This window comes from Sphaerodactylus townsendi, linkage group LG01 (genome assembly GCF_021028975.2).
Source record: "Sphaerodactylus townsendi isolate TG3544 linkage group LG01, MPM_Stown_v2.3, whole genome shotgun sequence".
Classification (NCBI taxonomy): domain Eukaryota; kingdom Metazoa; phylum Chordata; class Lepidosauria; order Squamata; family Sphaerodactylidae; genus Sphaerodactylus; species Sphaerodactylus townsendi.
In genome coordinates this window covers 58436936-58453894 of record NC_059425.1, presented here as the reverse complement: position 1 = coordinate 58453894, position 16959 = coordinate 58436936, and the positions used below count along the sequence as shown (strand labels likewise).

Below are 16959 nucleotides of genomic sequence, written 5' to 3'. Positions count from 1 at the left end.
CCCTGGCCTCCCCCTCCCCCATGCTGGCATCCAATTGGATCCCTGTGTATCTCCACATCGGTGACCATTTCCAGGTTTTGCTGCTGCAGAACTGAGGGCCATGGGGAGGGGCCTGCCCTTTGTGCAGCAGAGGGGGAAAACACACTGGTGCAGACTTCAACACACACCCAAGCTCTTTCACCCCTCCCTCTGGATGGGGCTGTAAAACAGTCAAAATAATATCAAATGACCACCAAAAGGAACCATATATTCCAAGCAGCCACATCCTGTGCAATGTACTCCATGCATGAGAGGGAGGCAAGGGCCAAAGAAGAGAAGAAGAGAGTAAAATAGGAACTATATCTTTTGATCCATGCAATCTGCCATCCAAATAATCAAAGCAACAAATATTCTAAAAGCAAATGGCTGGGTAAGCAGCTACATTAACTCAGAGCCTGTCATAAGTTCAGCAGGCCAAGAATGGAAGAACAGGTAAATGAACCTGAATTGAGTACCAGTTGGGGACAAATTCTGGCCCCAGTGATAGGGCAAGGGTCAAAAGATTTATTCTCTTTCCTGGATTGGTAAAGAAGAGAGGGACAGTGTCAGCCTGTTCAGTTAGTCATGCCATGTGATTGGGTAAAGAAGCAGTTCTTAGTTCTGTGACTATTTCATATAAGGCAATGACTGATTTGCAGGAAATACTAATGTGAGTAGGGGCTGTGATTTAGTGGGAAAACCTCTCATTTGTATGCAAAAGATCCTAGTTTAATCCCTAGTATCTCCAATTAAAAGGAACCAGGAGAAGATGTAAAAGACCTCTGCTTGAGACTAAGGAGAGTTGGTGACAGTCAGAATAGACTGTGCTGAACTTGATGAGCTGGTGGTCTGATTCAACATAAAGCACCTTCATGTATGTTCATGTGTTGGTACAGTTCTTTTCTTGGCACAGCATTAATATACTAGGCTCCTTTTGTGTGACTTGAGGCACCTTGATTAATCATGGAGAGACTAAGATATGCATAGTACTTGGTGAGGCTTGCTGTTCTCTGCAATGGCCATTTTCGTCAGGTAACTGATGAGATTAAGAAATTCACTGTGCTAGCTCTCCTACCTTTATTATAATATTGGGCCAGAAACCTTAGGGGACACACAGAGCAGAGGTTGTCTCCGCCTCAAAATGGTATCAATGTTTTTCTTAATCAATATTGTAACTTCCCTTTCGATCTTTTCCAGTTTATTAACTTTCCATTTGAATTTTACTGGATAGAGTTTTACTAGTAAGTGTATTGAGAACTTTCCTGGAAAAACAATCTTCTACTCTTATTCCTTCTTTGGAGGTTTTTAAACAGAGGCTGGAGTAACGTATGTCAGGAGTGCTTTGATTGTATGTTCCTACATTGCATGGGGTTGTACTTAATGTCCCTTGTGGTCTCTTCCAACTCTATGATTCTGATTCTAGAACATTCTGATTTTTTTTTTTGCTGAATCAGAAAACTTAAAATCTGGTTTTTTAATTTTCATTACAGCAAAATTGACTGGCATCTCTAGAGTACAATATATAGTTTATCCTGCAGAGTGTTTGCAGTTTTTCACAACTGGTACTCCTTTTATTCCTGCTGTACAGCAAGGAGGAAACATCTTCAACCTTTCTTTGGGAAAAAAAATCTCTAGTTTAGCATTAAAAAAAACACCTGGGTTGACGATGTCTTGGGAAAAATGCTGTTCAAACTTCTTCCCCCAAACACTTATTTTCACGTCTTCGATACATTTTATTTTTGCTGCTCAGAAAGCACCTATATCTTTTCTTTATGGTCTATAGTTATCATGCATTTATTAGGCACATGTTGTTAACCTGTGTTTGTATATGAGAGAAACTCTACAAAAGATGAAATGCTCACTTTTTGCTGTCTTTGCTTTTCAGCTAGTGGCAGTTATTCTACGTTAAATGGCACACAAATTGGACATATCAGTAAAGAAGCAAATACTTGGGTGCCCATTGGAGGACTAATTCCATATTCAAACTACACCATACGAGTGAATGCTTCCAATAGTCAAGGCTTCATGATAAGTGATCCAGTAACAATTGCCATACCTCCTGGGGGTAAGTATAATTAAATGTCACTAGTATAGTACACAAACATTACCTTGAAAGTCTAACACAATTAAGAATTTGAAGTGGGGCGAGAGGCTGTGTCACTTCTCCTCAAATAAATGTTGCAGGCTTTTGAAACAATACAATAATTTATAAAACATGTTAATTGAGGCAATAATGATGAATATATACACAAAGAGTTGGGTCTATTCACATAAGGATTATGTTTCTTTCCCACGTCCTCCTTCCTCAGCAGTCCCACCTAACCCACGTAAAGTTGATTCCTCTGGTTACTGGGACCATGTAAAATAATAGGTATCTGGGTCATTAGCTGCAGCAAAGAGGATAAAATCATTCCCTCTTACCTCTTCTGTCAATGCAGCCCGTTCACTCTTCTCACTGCAGCCCACCAACCTTTCTGGCTACTATTCCAGGGTCTGAAGGAATTGGTGGGATAGATTCTTTATTTATTAACCATCGTGTCTTCTCTGGAAAAAAAAACCCGCACAGGAATAATGGTGATAGCAGTCTTGTTTCTTAATATCCTTCATATTCATCAGTGTAACCATACTACCATATAGATCCAGAGTTTTTTCATGGAGAAATGAAACTCTTAATTTAGATGTCTTGAGGCTGTTTTGGCATGGTGCTAGAGTTTGTGATTAGGTCCAGGGAGAATCAAATTTCCACTGAACTATAAACCGTTCTACATAGTTTCAGAGAGTATTGTCAAGGCCAGCCTCACAGTCTTGCCATGGTTCCCAGAATATGTTGGCACCTTGCTGACGCCACTTGGCACACTTAGTTAACAGCTGTTTGTTGATGCTTTTGCACCTGGGAATGCAGTTATCTCATTCCCTGGCCTTGGAGAGGTCTGCATCCAATAACAATTTTGCTTTTGGGAGATGAGAGCAGGGGAAGGGGGGAGCTTACCCAGGCATATAATCTTTGCTGTGCTCACTGAATATCAGTTCTGGCAATTGCCAGTTGTGTGATCCATCGCATATTCTCAATCAATAAACTCGGATTTCATTTACCTTCAAGTCTGCTTCATTGGAGAGAGTGTAGGCATGACAAGTATTCATGTTGCTCAGCAGCAGAACAGCTAGATTTGAGTTCAGTAGCATCTTACAGACCAACAAGATTTCAAGGTTTAAGCTTTTGAGAGTCAAATCTCCCTTCATCAGATACCAGGAGATCTTGAGCTAGTCCTCCCCCCTCTCTCTTCTCTCCTCCTCTCTCTCTTTCTGTTAGCATAACTGTCATGCCCCCACAGAGGCTTTTGTTATTTCCCCATTAAGCTTCAGTTTCCTCATAGTTAGCATGGTTTTAATTCATTGTTAAGTCTTCTAAGGGGGGTATTTTAGTTAGCCCCTACCCCTTTAAGACATTTCCCAATAGGCAGTTTCCCTCTTTACCCAGCAATCCCCTGTTTTAGCTCTTGCCAGTCAGTCAGAGCGAGGTGCCAAAGGTAGCTGGAGACTGGAATATTTGTGACGTATATGGTGGTCCATAGAACACAAGTTAAGGTTAACAGCAATTAGAACCAGACAAAGACTGAAAGAACTAAAAGGAAGCAAGACACAGTGGACTTTCTTGAAAGCAGCCAAGAAGAAGGCACAGTCTACAGCTTCAAATCTGCTCAAGACAAGTAAGTACTCTGATTTAGATAGACCCAAGGGAGGAGTTAGGGTCTTGATTCTCTTAAGTAATAAACCTATTGTTGAACTGTTGAAACCTGGCTTGTGTCTTCCCCACTCTGTCCCAGCCAAGTACAGGGCACCAAAAACAGATTCATTTGGGGGGCAGAACAGTAACCTATCTTGAGGTGATATGAGGATAAAATTGAGGGGGTGCATTATCAAGAATTTCTGGGCAAAAAGAATAAACATATAATAATAAACAAATAGTAAAAGAAGTTTTGAAACAGAATAGAATTAATATTGTTCTTAATTTTAATACTCCTTTGCTCTTAATATGTATATTTTCTTGGTCACTTGAAATAGAACTAATGAAATAATGTTTATCCCACTTTCAAAATTATTAATTACAATTGCATTTTAATTGTTTTATACTTTCCCCCCATTCATATCACAACCCCAACAATGATTTTTATAGATCAGATAGTGTAGATATATGAAATCAAGCAACTAACATAAAAAGAATGACACTACATGGTGATGCACGTTATTGAACATTTGTAAACAAAATAATGTGGGTGAAAAACAACTAGTAAGATTTATGTACTGAGGCTAGTTCTAATGACCTCATGGAACATGACTGTGGGGCAACGCAGTTTAAAACATAGGTGAAAATGAATGAATAGTTGGAAAAAGTGGTTTTAAAAAAGGAATGTATTTCACTCCAAGTGAAAACAAGGACAAAAATGCATGAGTAGTTTTGGCTCCTTTCTAAGCAAAAATAACATTCTGTGGTTGGCAAGTAGAAAAGACTTTCAGATACTTTTCATTGAACCACCATTATAAAAGCAGAATGACATGCTGCTGTTGCATTTGTGTTGTTACTGGTCTCTCAATTTCCTTGATTCTTCCTAGCGCACATATGTCATTGCTCTGCAGTTGCCAATCTCCCAGTATTCTCCCAGAAAGCCAGCATGGTGTAGTAGTTGAGAGTGGCAAATTCTAACCTGGAGAATCAGGTTGTATTCCCCATTACTCCACACGAAGCCTGCTGGGTGACTTTACACTAATCACAGTTCTCTCAGGACTCTCTCAGCCCCATTGATTGATTGATTGATTGATTGATTGATTGATTGATTGATTGATTGATTGATTGATTGATTGATTGATTGATTGGACTTTTATACCGCCCCATCCCCTAGGGGCTCTGGGCGGTGTACAACATAAAATATGATTATAAATAAATTACTAAAACCTTTAAAACAGCGATAACAATAATAGAGGCGTCCGCCAACCCCACTTTTAAAATTCACCCCGGGAGAGGGAGGGCGGCGAGTCCCATTAGATCTGTGGTGGCGAACCTTTGGCACTCCAGATGTTATGGACTACAATTCCCATCAGCCCCTGCCAGCATGGCCAATTGGCCATGCTGGCAGGGGCTGATGGGAATTGTAGTCCATAACATCTGGAGTGCCAAAGGTTCGCCACCACTGCATTAGATGATAGGCCCAGATGAAAGAGCCAACTGGGGGGGGCACCATTTCAGCGGCTGGTCTCTCCAAAGTGCCTGTTGGGGGGGGGAGGTTATTGTTAGCCACTTTAAGACTCCTTATGATAACGGCAGGATATAAAGGTACTCTTCCCTTCTTCCTCTTCCTCCAGATTACATAGGTCAGTTCCCTTGAAGAAATTGCATTTTACAGTGTGAACCCAATCTCATCCCACCTCTCCCCAAACTCCAACCTCTCTAAGGCCCCTTCAGCACAGGCAAAATAATGCGTTTTCAAACCACTTTCACAACTGTTTGCAAGTGGATTTTGCTATTCTGCACAGCTTTAAAGAGCACTGAAAGCAGTTTGAAAGTGCATTATTCTGCATGTGCGGAATGAGCCTATGCTTTTCCCCCACATCTCTAGGAATTTCCAGACCTGGAGTTGGCAACCCTACATTGTACAGAAATGTGCTTTAATAGTAACTATTGTCTGGCACTGGAGTCAATTTTAACAGCTGTTATGAGAGGACTAATTGAGCTGTAATTCCAATACTACCTCAGTGCAGCAGGTTTTGCTGCATTTCAGTACAGTAATTTCAAAAGCATGAATCCTCTTCTTGAATTTATTTAGAAAAAGATTCTGGAGACCTGTGATTGGATTTTTTATCACTTTAAAATTTTAGTGTCAGTGATTGCAGGGAGAAGGACTAGTTTGGGTTGAAACTATAGTGCTTGTGCTTTCCTCGTACCATTTTTAAAATAAAATTGTATACACTATAGAGTTACTGTGTTGTCAAATCCCTGTTCAGACAATGACTCACTTGGTGGGTTTAAGGATTTTATTGAAGACAGGAGAAAGACAGGAGAAGACGGTTCTGGCGACACAGCACCAAAACTGTTAATAATATGTTGCAGCAACCCCCACCCCCCCACCCCACAGACACATGTGAACCAAGACAGTTAGAAAGAGTCCAGGCTGAAGATTCATCCCAGCCATATCATCCTGACATGTGCCCCAAGAGAAAAAAATTTGCAGGTATTTGCAAATTTTTTCAAGAGCAGTTCTGGAGGCTCCACTTTTCTTCAGAGAACAACTTGGTGGAAAACTGCTAACCTCCCCAACACTGTACTTTCAATTCAAGTCAGGGGTAACTGCAGCTTTTATTAATAAAAAGTTAAAGAAACTGAGAAGTAAGTTGGCGTGGTATAGCCTGATCTCATCAGATCTTGGAAGCTAAGGGTTGAAGCATGGACCCAACAGTCTCATTTTTACATGAATTCAAATGTACTTATTGGGTGATCTGAAGACCTCTCAGCTATCATTTTGGGATAACAGTACTTGCTTAGTTTTAGGGTTAATGTAAGGATTTGTTGAGAAAGAAGTTTGTAACTTTCCTTGAACCATAAAGAAAAGCCATGTTCTACATCTGGGTAACAAAAATAAGGAACTTTCATACTGGATAAGGGATACACTACTGAGTAGCAGTGTGTGTAGACAAGATGTTTGTGTACAGAGGGACAGTAAGTTAAATATGAGCACCCAGTGTAACAGCAACAAAAAAGGCTAATGTGATCTTAAAATGTATCAACTGGCATAACATCCAAATCACAAGATGTCATACTCCTGTTGTACATTGCATTGACCAGCCTCACATGGAGTATTATGTACAGTTCTGGAAGCCTCAGGATATGGATGCCATGTACTGTGGGGCCCACCCCTGTCCTGGCTTACTTGCTTATGTCAGTGGAATCAGTTCTGTGTCCTCAGATAAGGTCTATGGCCTCTCTAGCACTGAGAGGATGGCCCAGCTGGCTGCTCAGATGTCTCACACAGGAGCAACAGCAAGCCACTGTTTTTCCTCCTCCTTGGCCCCTGGCCTTTGCACCTTCCCCATTTACATTCCCCACCCTCTGGTTTCCAGTCTTGCCCTCACCCTCTTGCCCTGGTCCACTCTTCCAAAGGACTCTTAATCCCAGATACTTTGCCTGGGTACTCTTTGCTCAGAGTGGTATAGGCTCTAGGACCCTGGAAGCATCGAGCCCATTTCCAGCCTCACGCCTCCCTTCCTTGTTGGCAGCTTCACTCCAGACAAAGTGCTCTTGGGGAGACGAGTTAGGTCCTGCCAGATGCTCTGGTTGCTTGCTGGCTCTGTGGGTTCTTTGGGCTTTGGCTGGGAGACTCTGCCCCAGGTTGTTTGGGGGGCTGCCCAGGCTGTGCAGGTAGCCTGCATGGGTCAGCAGGGCAGCAGAGGGAATGGAGCTACTGCTCAGGAGTTTGGCATCAGGGGTGTCAGACAGTGGACAGAATTAAATGGGTGCAGAGGAGACTGGCAAAGATGATCAGGGGCCTGGAGGCCAAGCCCTATGAAGAAAGGCTAAGAGACTTAGTAATGTTTAGTCTGGAAAAGAGGAGATTGGTGGGGGGCATAATTCCTCTCTTTAAGTATTTGAATGGCTGTCACTTAGACGAGGGTAGGGAGCTGTTTCTGTTGACAGAGGATAGAACTCACAATGATAGGCATAAATTACAGGGAGAAATTTTCTGACTGGATGTTAGGAAAAAAAATTTTTACAGTAGGAGTCATACAACAGTGGAATCAGTGCCCTAGGTGGGTGGTGAGTTCCCTCACCAGTTTTTAAGCAGCAGCTGGACAAACACTTGTCTGGGATGCTCTAGGCTGCATTGAGCAGGAGGTTGGACTAGATGGCTCGTATGGCCCCTTCCAGCACAATAATTCTATGAATGAATGAATGAATGAATGAATGAATGAATGAATGAATGAATGAATGAATGAATGAATATTATTTGAATACCATTGTTTCATTGGGTCACTTAGCTCACAACTGCAGAAGTTCTTAATGATCTCAGAAAAAGAAAGGTATCTCACAGGATCATCCTGATCACAAGCTAAATGATATACACTTCATTCCTTTAAAATGCCTGTACAGCTGAACATATGACTCAAACCCACATTTATCCAGGTGCTAATCCCTGGGTTTCAGTTTCACAATGAATGTGTATGTGCATCGCATGTGGATAGGTCTTGAGATTCTTTCAACTGAATATTGCAGGCATTGAGCCTGAAACTATATGTTCTATCATTGAGTCTCACTGGCTTTGGTAAATTGACTATGACTATCTTCTTTCATAGGAAGCTTTTGTGAAAGAGGACACAGTTTAATGCAGTGAGTTCAAATCCAAAATTGACGTTCATAGCAGGCTGCAAATGAAGATGTCTATGTGTTTCATGAGAAGAGCTTTAACATTATGCTTAGTTTCAAATTTTCAGTGTAAATATCTTCATTTGCACCAACTATTTGGTTGATCTTTTAGAAGTAAAAGAGAGAGGGAGGGAGCAACAATCTGATAAGTTCACCAGAGGACGATGCAGAGTAACTTAGAAGTGAAGCATGCATCTATGCCAATTTGTTTTAGGAATTATGTGATAGCTTTCATCATTTGATTGTTGTTGATTACAATTAGGAAACTTATAGCTTTGGAATGATCTTTTTTATGACCTTGTGGTACTATAAAAGCAATACCTCATTGATTAAATAGGCTTTAGTTCATGCTTCCTTTTACTTAATGATCTGAAAACATATTATCCTGATTTACACATAAAATCATGCTGAAAAGCATGTGGCATTCACTAGACTATGTGTGTTTAAGTAGAATTAAATTAGCACTGGAAGTTATTAAAGAAATCTTCCATCCCATTGTCCAGTGGACTGTGATTCATACTGAAATGAATAATAAATGAACCAGCACATATGAGAAAAGCACTGGTATATAAAACATTCTACAATACATATTTACCTTGCCATTATGTTTTATTATAATCATTTTGTTTTCAGTGCACTAATGCACCCAACCCTAATGTTACATTTTAAATGCAATGGTAACCAATAAGTGAAAAAGGGATGTGTTATTATTGTTAGTTTAGCTGAAGGTGATCTGAAATGCTATTCCCAAAGTTGGAGAACATTTGGGTATTTGCAAGTAATGCTTTGAAAGGAGAAGCATTCTTCACCCGGGCCTGCATTCATTCAGGTGTGTAGTAGAATGCCCTTCTCTGACTGGCAAGTCCAATTCCACTGTGCCTTCCAGGGCATCTGGGCCCCAGTGGTTGCCTAAGGTCTACCCTTGGCACATGTCATTTATCTGTTTTTTCTAATACCAGGAGGGCTTTTTTTCCTTTCTGTTCAACTGCTGCAACCATCTGGTCTTCGTAGGAATTGCCCACTGAGAGGTCCAGGGCTCTCAGCTGTCTTGCCCTTTTCTGAGACCTCACCTTTGTGTCTCTCAGCTTCTGGTTATCATGAACACAGTTTACTGCTTTGTGCACCACTGAGGAAGTAGCTGCTCACCAGCTGTCTGCCCTCCTCCTTCCTAGCAGATCCTTTTTAAAATAGTGTGCCTGGAATGATAGCAGTCTGAGGTGGTACAGAGAAATATTCCCAATACTTATTAAAAAGAAAATGTCCACACACATATTGTAAGCACAGCATCAAATGGCATCCAAATGAAAAGCATATGTAATTTCTCTGACCCTCCTTCTGTACATGCCCTAGCAGATGTCAATTTAAGGCAAGCTCCTTGGATTAAAAGGTCATAGTTGTTCTAAAGAGTTTTCATCTCCTGGAATCTTCTGCTCAAGTATACAGACTCATACATGGCAATGGCCACCTCCTGCAGACTTCAGGTAAAAGTTCTGTCTGCCTCAGTGGAATCAGCACAAAATTACCTTCCTCCTCGCTCCTATCATCTCTCTTTCTCCTTCCTACTGACAAGGTCAGGCCAGATCAAAGAAGCTTTTCCTGAAGTCTCCAGGCCGTTTCCTTGCAGTGAGCGGCGGGCTCGGCGTTTATGGCGCCCGACCCGACAATGCTGGGACCTTCCGCATAGGGGCGGTCCTGGGAACAACCGTGGCAGCAGTAGAACGGAGCAGCCGGCGCCCGGCGACATGTCCCCAGGCCTCCAGCGTTGCGAGGCCTGGGGACACGCCCAGCCCTGGCCCTGGCGCTAGCTGCTCCAGGCCAGGGGCAAAGAGTGAAGATGCCGTGGAGTGGGGGAGGCCCTGCGCGCCTGCGCGCCTGCTCCAGGCCAGGGGGCAAGGTGAGTGCCGGGTGGGGGAGGCGGCGTGAAGCCGCTGCCGTTAAACGACTCGGCAGCGGCTTCACTGCGGCGTTTCCCCAAAAAGAGCGCTAGGAAGCGCTCTGGGGAAACGCCGGCTTCAGCCCGGGTGAAGTAGCGAGTGGTGGCGCCAGCTGCGTTACGCAGCTGCGCCCCGTGTGAATAAGCTGACCTGGAGGCGGCGTTTTACCGTCTCCAGATTAAGCCATTCATTGCCCCACGTCGCTTGGGAAACGGCCCAGGAGACTTTTTCTGAAGTCTTTCTAGTCCTCCAAATCTCTGTTTCCTGATAGATATCATCTGTTTAACTCATGCAGGGGAGCTGGAGGATCCTATTGTGTCTTACAAGACTTGTTAGCACTTCTAAAAAAGTGACTGAGGTAGGGCTAAAAAACAATTGAATTGACTTCCACCCGTCCTGCCTGTTTTCTGCCAAGACAGAGAAAAACTTTTAAAAACTCAAGGTAATGGTTTTGCTCAGTTCAACCCTTCAAACATTAATGCATTTCTTCACAAGGTGTGTTGTTTATTTCAATCAAAGTTGGCTGGTATGAAAGAACACTCACTGATATTGTTAGGAACCTTTTCCAGATGAAGCAGACAATAATATTCAAGTTTACTTTTGATAGAAAAAAGGGTTTTGCTACATGATGTAATGAAGAGAAATTATTTTCATTGTTCACTGCACTCTTAGCATGAACCTGTAATAATTTAGAAAACAAATGCAGTATTGACATATGTAATAAGAATTCCTATCATTTTGCGTTAAGTGTGAGTATTCTATTTTCAAGAGCAAAATCTACTATTTTTAATCAGTAAATCATCAATAAGAATTATATTCTTAAAAGAACCTAAAAGCTTAAAAATAGAAGGTTAATTTTTAAAATCTGTATAAATTGCAACAAATTGTTATTGAAAAGTAACAATTTCACATTCTGGGCTAGTTTGATTGATTGATATGGAAAGGTATTCTTTCAAATATGTCATGCTAGTTACGTTAGGAAGCTGGATGCCAAGTACTATTCATTTATTTAAAATAAGTTCAGTCCTTAAAATCAACACCTTTTTAAAATTCTCTCCAAAGAATGAATTCCATTTTTATTTACCCCCTTCTGTCTTCAATGCTAGTTCAAGAGTTCTTGGGAAAGAATTAAAAAATAAAAACAGAATCCAAATGTTAATCTATAAATATGAAACTTTGTGCTGACCCTTCCCCTCTAGAGGTCTGGAGTTACTAATGGGGTTAGGATTTCAACTTTTAATGGGAATTGGTGCATTAGTGTTTTGTATGCATGGAATTTGCCATTCAGCTTAATAAGTGGTTGACATTGGTGATGTCCCTTAATTTGCTTAAATCTAATTGGCTCTTTTATCAGTCGAACCTGTATGGATTGGCAATTGATCAGAAAGGGTCAGCCATGACTGTGCATGTAGTTAAATGATGGAACCACCAGTTAAACTCACTGCTGCATTATAATAAGCTGAAAGCAGGAAAACAAATGATCTCAGAGTTGTAAGGCAAAAGAAAACTGAGAAGTTTTCTATGGTGTTCAAGTTCAGAACAAAGGCATTATGGAGTGTATAAATTTTAAATATGCTGCGTTTTGCCTCAAGACTTAAAGCTTTTTTTTTCCTAGATGAACTGAAATCTTGTCTGGAACTGTCTTTGCTACATCAAAGACCTGAATAGAAAGCTAAAAGAGACAGAAGAAGCATAAAAGGGCATAGTTTAAAATGATTAGTGACAAATTTCATACTGCACAGGTAGAAACAGGGTTTTTTGCCTGAGTGTTACATATTTTTCCTCCAAAATGAATAAATTCATCCCATTAATCTTGTACTAAAGTGTTTCAGTAAGAGGTCTTTTCTAAAAAAGAAAGAAACATATTAATCAAACCTCAGTAGCATAATCAAACACTGACATTCAGGCAGTTTTAAAATTAACATTACTAAATAAATAACAATTGTGTCGGCAAATGGTCAAAAAGTGGCATGAAATAATATACAAGAATATTACAATCTTTTCAACAAAGTCAATATGGTTGCTTAGTGGAATGCATTTTTTTCTGGGAGAAAGACCAAAGGCCATGTCAGTGTGCTTTGATGGTAAGATTATTGGTATTTAAGAAAGGAGACTGTGGTTCAAATTCCCAGCCAACCAGTGAGGATTGCCAGGAGATCTTCAACCAGGTGGTCACTCAGCCTAACCTACTCAAAAGGATGAAGGAAATACAAACTGTTGTGCCTTAACCTTTATAAAGGAAGGGTACATTAGAAATGCAACAAATCAGTGGTGGAAGTAAAACTGTTCCACTTTTTATTGCCATTCTGTGGTAGCTCATTACCAGTTGCTTAGATATCAGAATTCATCTGCTTTGGAAACTCCTTATAGAAGGAGCACAATAAATTTACCATCCCAAAATCTTGAGACAACAGTCAAGTTCCGTTTGGAGGGGGGGGGGGGGCAAAGGTACTGGGGATATTAATGAACACTTGGCTAGGTCTGTGGTTGAAGCACAGTTGGCCAGTAGTCAGTGGCGACTGGGAACCAGCCAATTGTGAAATAACAGGCAAAGAAACAACATTTCCAGTCAAATACAGGGAACTTGTATGCCTCAAGAGGCAACAGATAACTTGTTCTGATAGTGCAATTGAAGACTGGACCATAGCGACTTCTTCAAGCCCTAGAGGAGTTGCACTCTGGCCTGAAGCTTGGCATTCTTAAAGTTCTTTTCATCTCAAGCTAGAAATCATGAAAAAAGTGGAAGTCTGAGCTTTTGTTACAAGGATCGCGCCAGAGGACTTGAACTGCTCATTCATTTGTGGGTCTGCATTCTGGTAGTCAGTATGTTATACTGGTTAGAGGGTCAGATAAAGATCATAGAGGCCCTGGTTCACCCCACCCCCCACCCCCAAACTTGGCCATGACCTTGAACTCCTGATCTCCCCTCATCCTAACCAATCTCACAGGATTTTTGTGGGGGTAAAAAAGAGGAAGGGATAATTATATATGCCACTCTGAGCTTCTTGGAGGTAAGGAGGGATGAACATCTAATAAATTGAGATTGACTGAGCTCAGGATGAGGTTCTCACAGTGGGGCTGTAAGTTTGTGATCTAATTTTTGGCAAGATTAACTCCAATTTCTGAAGTGTGTGTGGTTTTGCCTTTTCAAAATCTATATCAAAGTTTCTAGCCCCATGACATGATATTTTCTCAGTTGCAGTCCTTTTCTTTCATTCCACTCTCCTATCAACATTTCAAAGGTGAAAGCAGGAAGTTGCTTGTAGCACTTCAGTTCTCATATTGGTCTGAATCTGCTTCCTTCTGCATATTATTACACATTATTGTATGTTATTCACTGTCTTCTGTTGTTTGCAGTATATGGTCCACTGATTAAAAACCCATTAAAGTTAGGCTTTAAAAGCATAATTATCCAATAGTACTTATCAACAGTTCAGAAAACTCTTCAGCGAGAGTTCAGCTGAATTGTTCTTGTTTTTGTCTTGAGAGAGAGAGAGAGGAATGAAATTCACAAACACCAAGACAACTTCAACAAGAAAGAAGAGAATCTGAGAATTAACAAAGCTTGGCTACAAGTACTTAAAAACACCGGAATCAAAGGCCAAGCGCATGCTAAATTCATGAACAATGGACTTCACCCAGACACAGGATTGCATCACCCAGACACAGGATTGCTTCAGGGAATGTAAATGTGACTACAAATGTAAATGGACTGATCACTTCACCTGCAGTACAATGCACTCAATCACACCTTTGCATAGCAAACACTTACTGATTGGTTCCCCACCTTGGGACATGGACAATATATACCCCACTAAACATTCCCTTCTCACTGGATAGTGTGTAACATACTTCTCTCTGTGATACACCTCTGAAGATGCCAGCCACAAATGAAGGTGAAACATTAGGAACAAACCACGGCCACACAGCCCGGAAAACCCACCAGAACCAGTTGAATCTGGCTGTGAAAGCCCTTGACAATACATAGTACCTATCAGGTTGCTTTATTTTGCAAACATATCAGCAAATTTCGAAGATCTCAAAATTGCTATACATGTTTCCTACCACCAGTGAGATCAATCACATAGAGTGGATCCAGAGGGCAAATGTTCACCCATGTGGCATTTATAGATGAATCCCACATAGTAAAATTGGCTGTAAATCAGATTGTGTGGCTTGATGAAAGCTAGTGTTGTCTCAAAATTGTTTTGCACAGTGAGGCCATTCGGTGCTTCAATTTAATCCATATCACTCTGTGCCTGTAGATTCTGATGCATAGATGAAGATGTGAGCAGTACCGTTGTAAGGCAGTTGAAGAAGACCCTTTACTCATTGATGCTACCATATCTATGTTTCCTTACAGGTTGTTTGGAAATATTTTTGATCCACAGCAGCCAAGTTTTTACAGTGTACATTAAACTCTTCTGTTTTAGAAAGCAGAAGGGAGAATTAAAGTATGCATGCAGCAGCTAGTTGCTGCTTAACTGCCTTTGTTTTGTCTGTAGCTAAGTTGGAATTCAGTGTCTAAAATGGAATGAGTTGGATGCTATAATCTGAAAGGAGCAGATCTCACTCTTAGGCTGTTTCTGCACGGCCAGGAGGCGCCCCCACGCCGGCAGGAGTTCTGCGGTGGTAGGCTCTGCGCCTGCTCGCACGCAAGTGTGCGAGCAGGCGAAGGGGAGGCCGGCAGACAGCAGGCGGCTCCGCACGGAACCGCCTCTGCGCTTCCCCCGCCCCACTCACGGTGTCACTCCTGAAATTAGCCTGCGGAGGCATTAGCAGCCCCGCCCCATGCTGCCCTCCGACCCCTGGAGGTGGGAGGGCGAGTGTAATGGCGGGGCTGTGACGCACCATAAACGATTTGGCTACCGTAAGTGGGGCGGAGTATGGAAGAACAGCGTCTTCCAGGCGGCCTTGATTGCACAGCGCCGCCCGAAGAAAATCCCACTCTAACTCTAACACCCATTAAAAGGTTTGTTGTTTAGGGCGGCTTGACAGCCACTGGGGAAAGGGAAGAAGAGTCAGGTCGCCGCTGTAGCGTTGCATCCAGCAGCGTATATCTTGAAACGGCGGCCACCAGGGGCCTTTTTTGAAACCCCCAGGCCGTCATAAATGGGCCGTGCAGAAACGGCCTTAGTGTTAAACCACTCTTCACCCTTCAAAAAGCTATCCCGGAAGGGAAAGTTCAGAACAGAATGGGAACTGAAACAACAAGGGAAAATTGGCAGAAGGGGAGAAGTTTGTTCTGTGAACTTCTTTTGTTTATGGATCATAGGAGCCAACTGATCATAATTTAATCATGAGATGTGCTGCATTTAGAAGTTTCCATTGTTCCAGAATTAATACAATTGCTCTTGACTATGCTATGTTCCATATGAATAGCGCTGGAGTAGGGCAAGTGTTCCTTATATGCTAAGGGAAGTATCATCTATCAGAGGGACTCTACAGTGAATGCATTAAAATCCCTAGTAAAGATACACTATTGGCAAGCAACTGACTTTTTAAAAAGATATCATGATTTTTCTTTTTAATATATTTTCTGATATACATTTTGCGTGACAGGGCAGGGATTTTTGAAAGGATAGACTTTTAATGTAGCTGAAATAATATGATTTAAACCTTTGTAAAGAAAAGAAGTTCTTGTTCTTATTTTTAATTATATTTATTTTTGACAACTACAACTACTCTGCTTTCTCAATAAAATGTCATTTTAATAAACTGTCAGCAGAGGAACACATCAGGATATATTTTTTTAAAAGCTATAAATGTGTTTTTTATGCTGCTTGAGGTAAGCTTCTAGAATGCAGAGATTAGTCACCTGATTAAAAAAAATATTCAAGCAAAGTGAGCTATCAACTTTTGAGGTACTGAGTATACTAAAGGGACCTTTGAAGTTTCCTTGCTTGTAATAAACTCAGCAAGCCTCCAGCAAAGTTGTGCCTCCCTAACACATTTAAGTACTCTCATGTGGGTTATACGGACAAAATAATAATAATAAAAAGGGAGCCTCTTAAGTGCATCCTGGGGGCAAGAATTGTGGGATTTGAAAGGAGAAGAGGGGATCAATCACTAATCTCCCCTCCTATTCTCTTAACCAGGGGATAAATAGTGGATATTATTCCTTAAATATCATTTCCATAAAAGCAGTCCTGTCCTTTTGTTCCCCCTCCCACCAAAAAAAGGCAGGCTTTCTATAACTACTTTCAGGTTAAAACCGAATCATATTTGAAATGAAGAAGATTGAAATAATGATGAAGGAAGAAAATATTTCAAGTTTTGGGGTCTCATTCATACGTGTATATTTCAATTGTGGCAGCTTTGGAATCATTTTGTCATTTAATTATGACCTCATTCTCCATTGTAAACTCTCTTGCAGAATTTTTAGAGGGTGGAAGGGGCTATGTCACCTCCACAATACAGGCAGACAAGCAGCTGATCTTGTCTGGGTATCCTTACCTTCCTCTTTGTTGTTCACTTCAGCACTAAAACTGGAGTGTGAAGCCACAACTTGAGATGTGCTTTGAGTTAGCTAGCTGCATCATGCAAAATTGTTTCATTGTAAGGGGTGAAATGAAGTATTATTATTATTTATTTATT

At 41.2% G+C, this 16959-nt stretch overlaps 1 protein-coding gene across 1 annotated transcript in view; it reads left to right on the top strand.

Moving 5' to 3' along the window:
* USH2A (usherin) overlaps positions 1-16959 on the top strand; it is a 646790-nt gene that overhangs the window by 379123 nt on the left and 250708 nt on the right. Inside the window, exon 37 of the mRNA XM_048504848.1 lies at positions 1904-2083. Within this exon, the coding sequence (XP_048360805.1) occupies positions 1904-2083 (180 nt within the window). The remainder of the gene's footprint in view (positions 1-1903; positions 2084-16959) is intronic.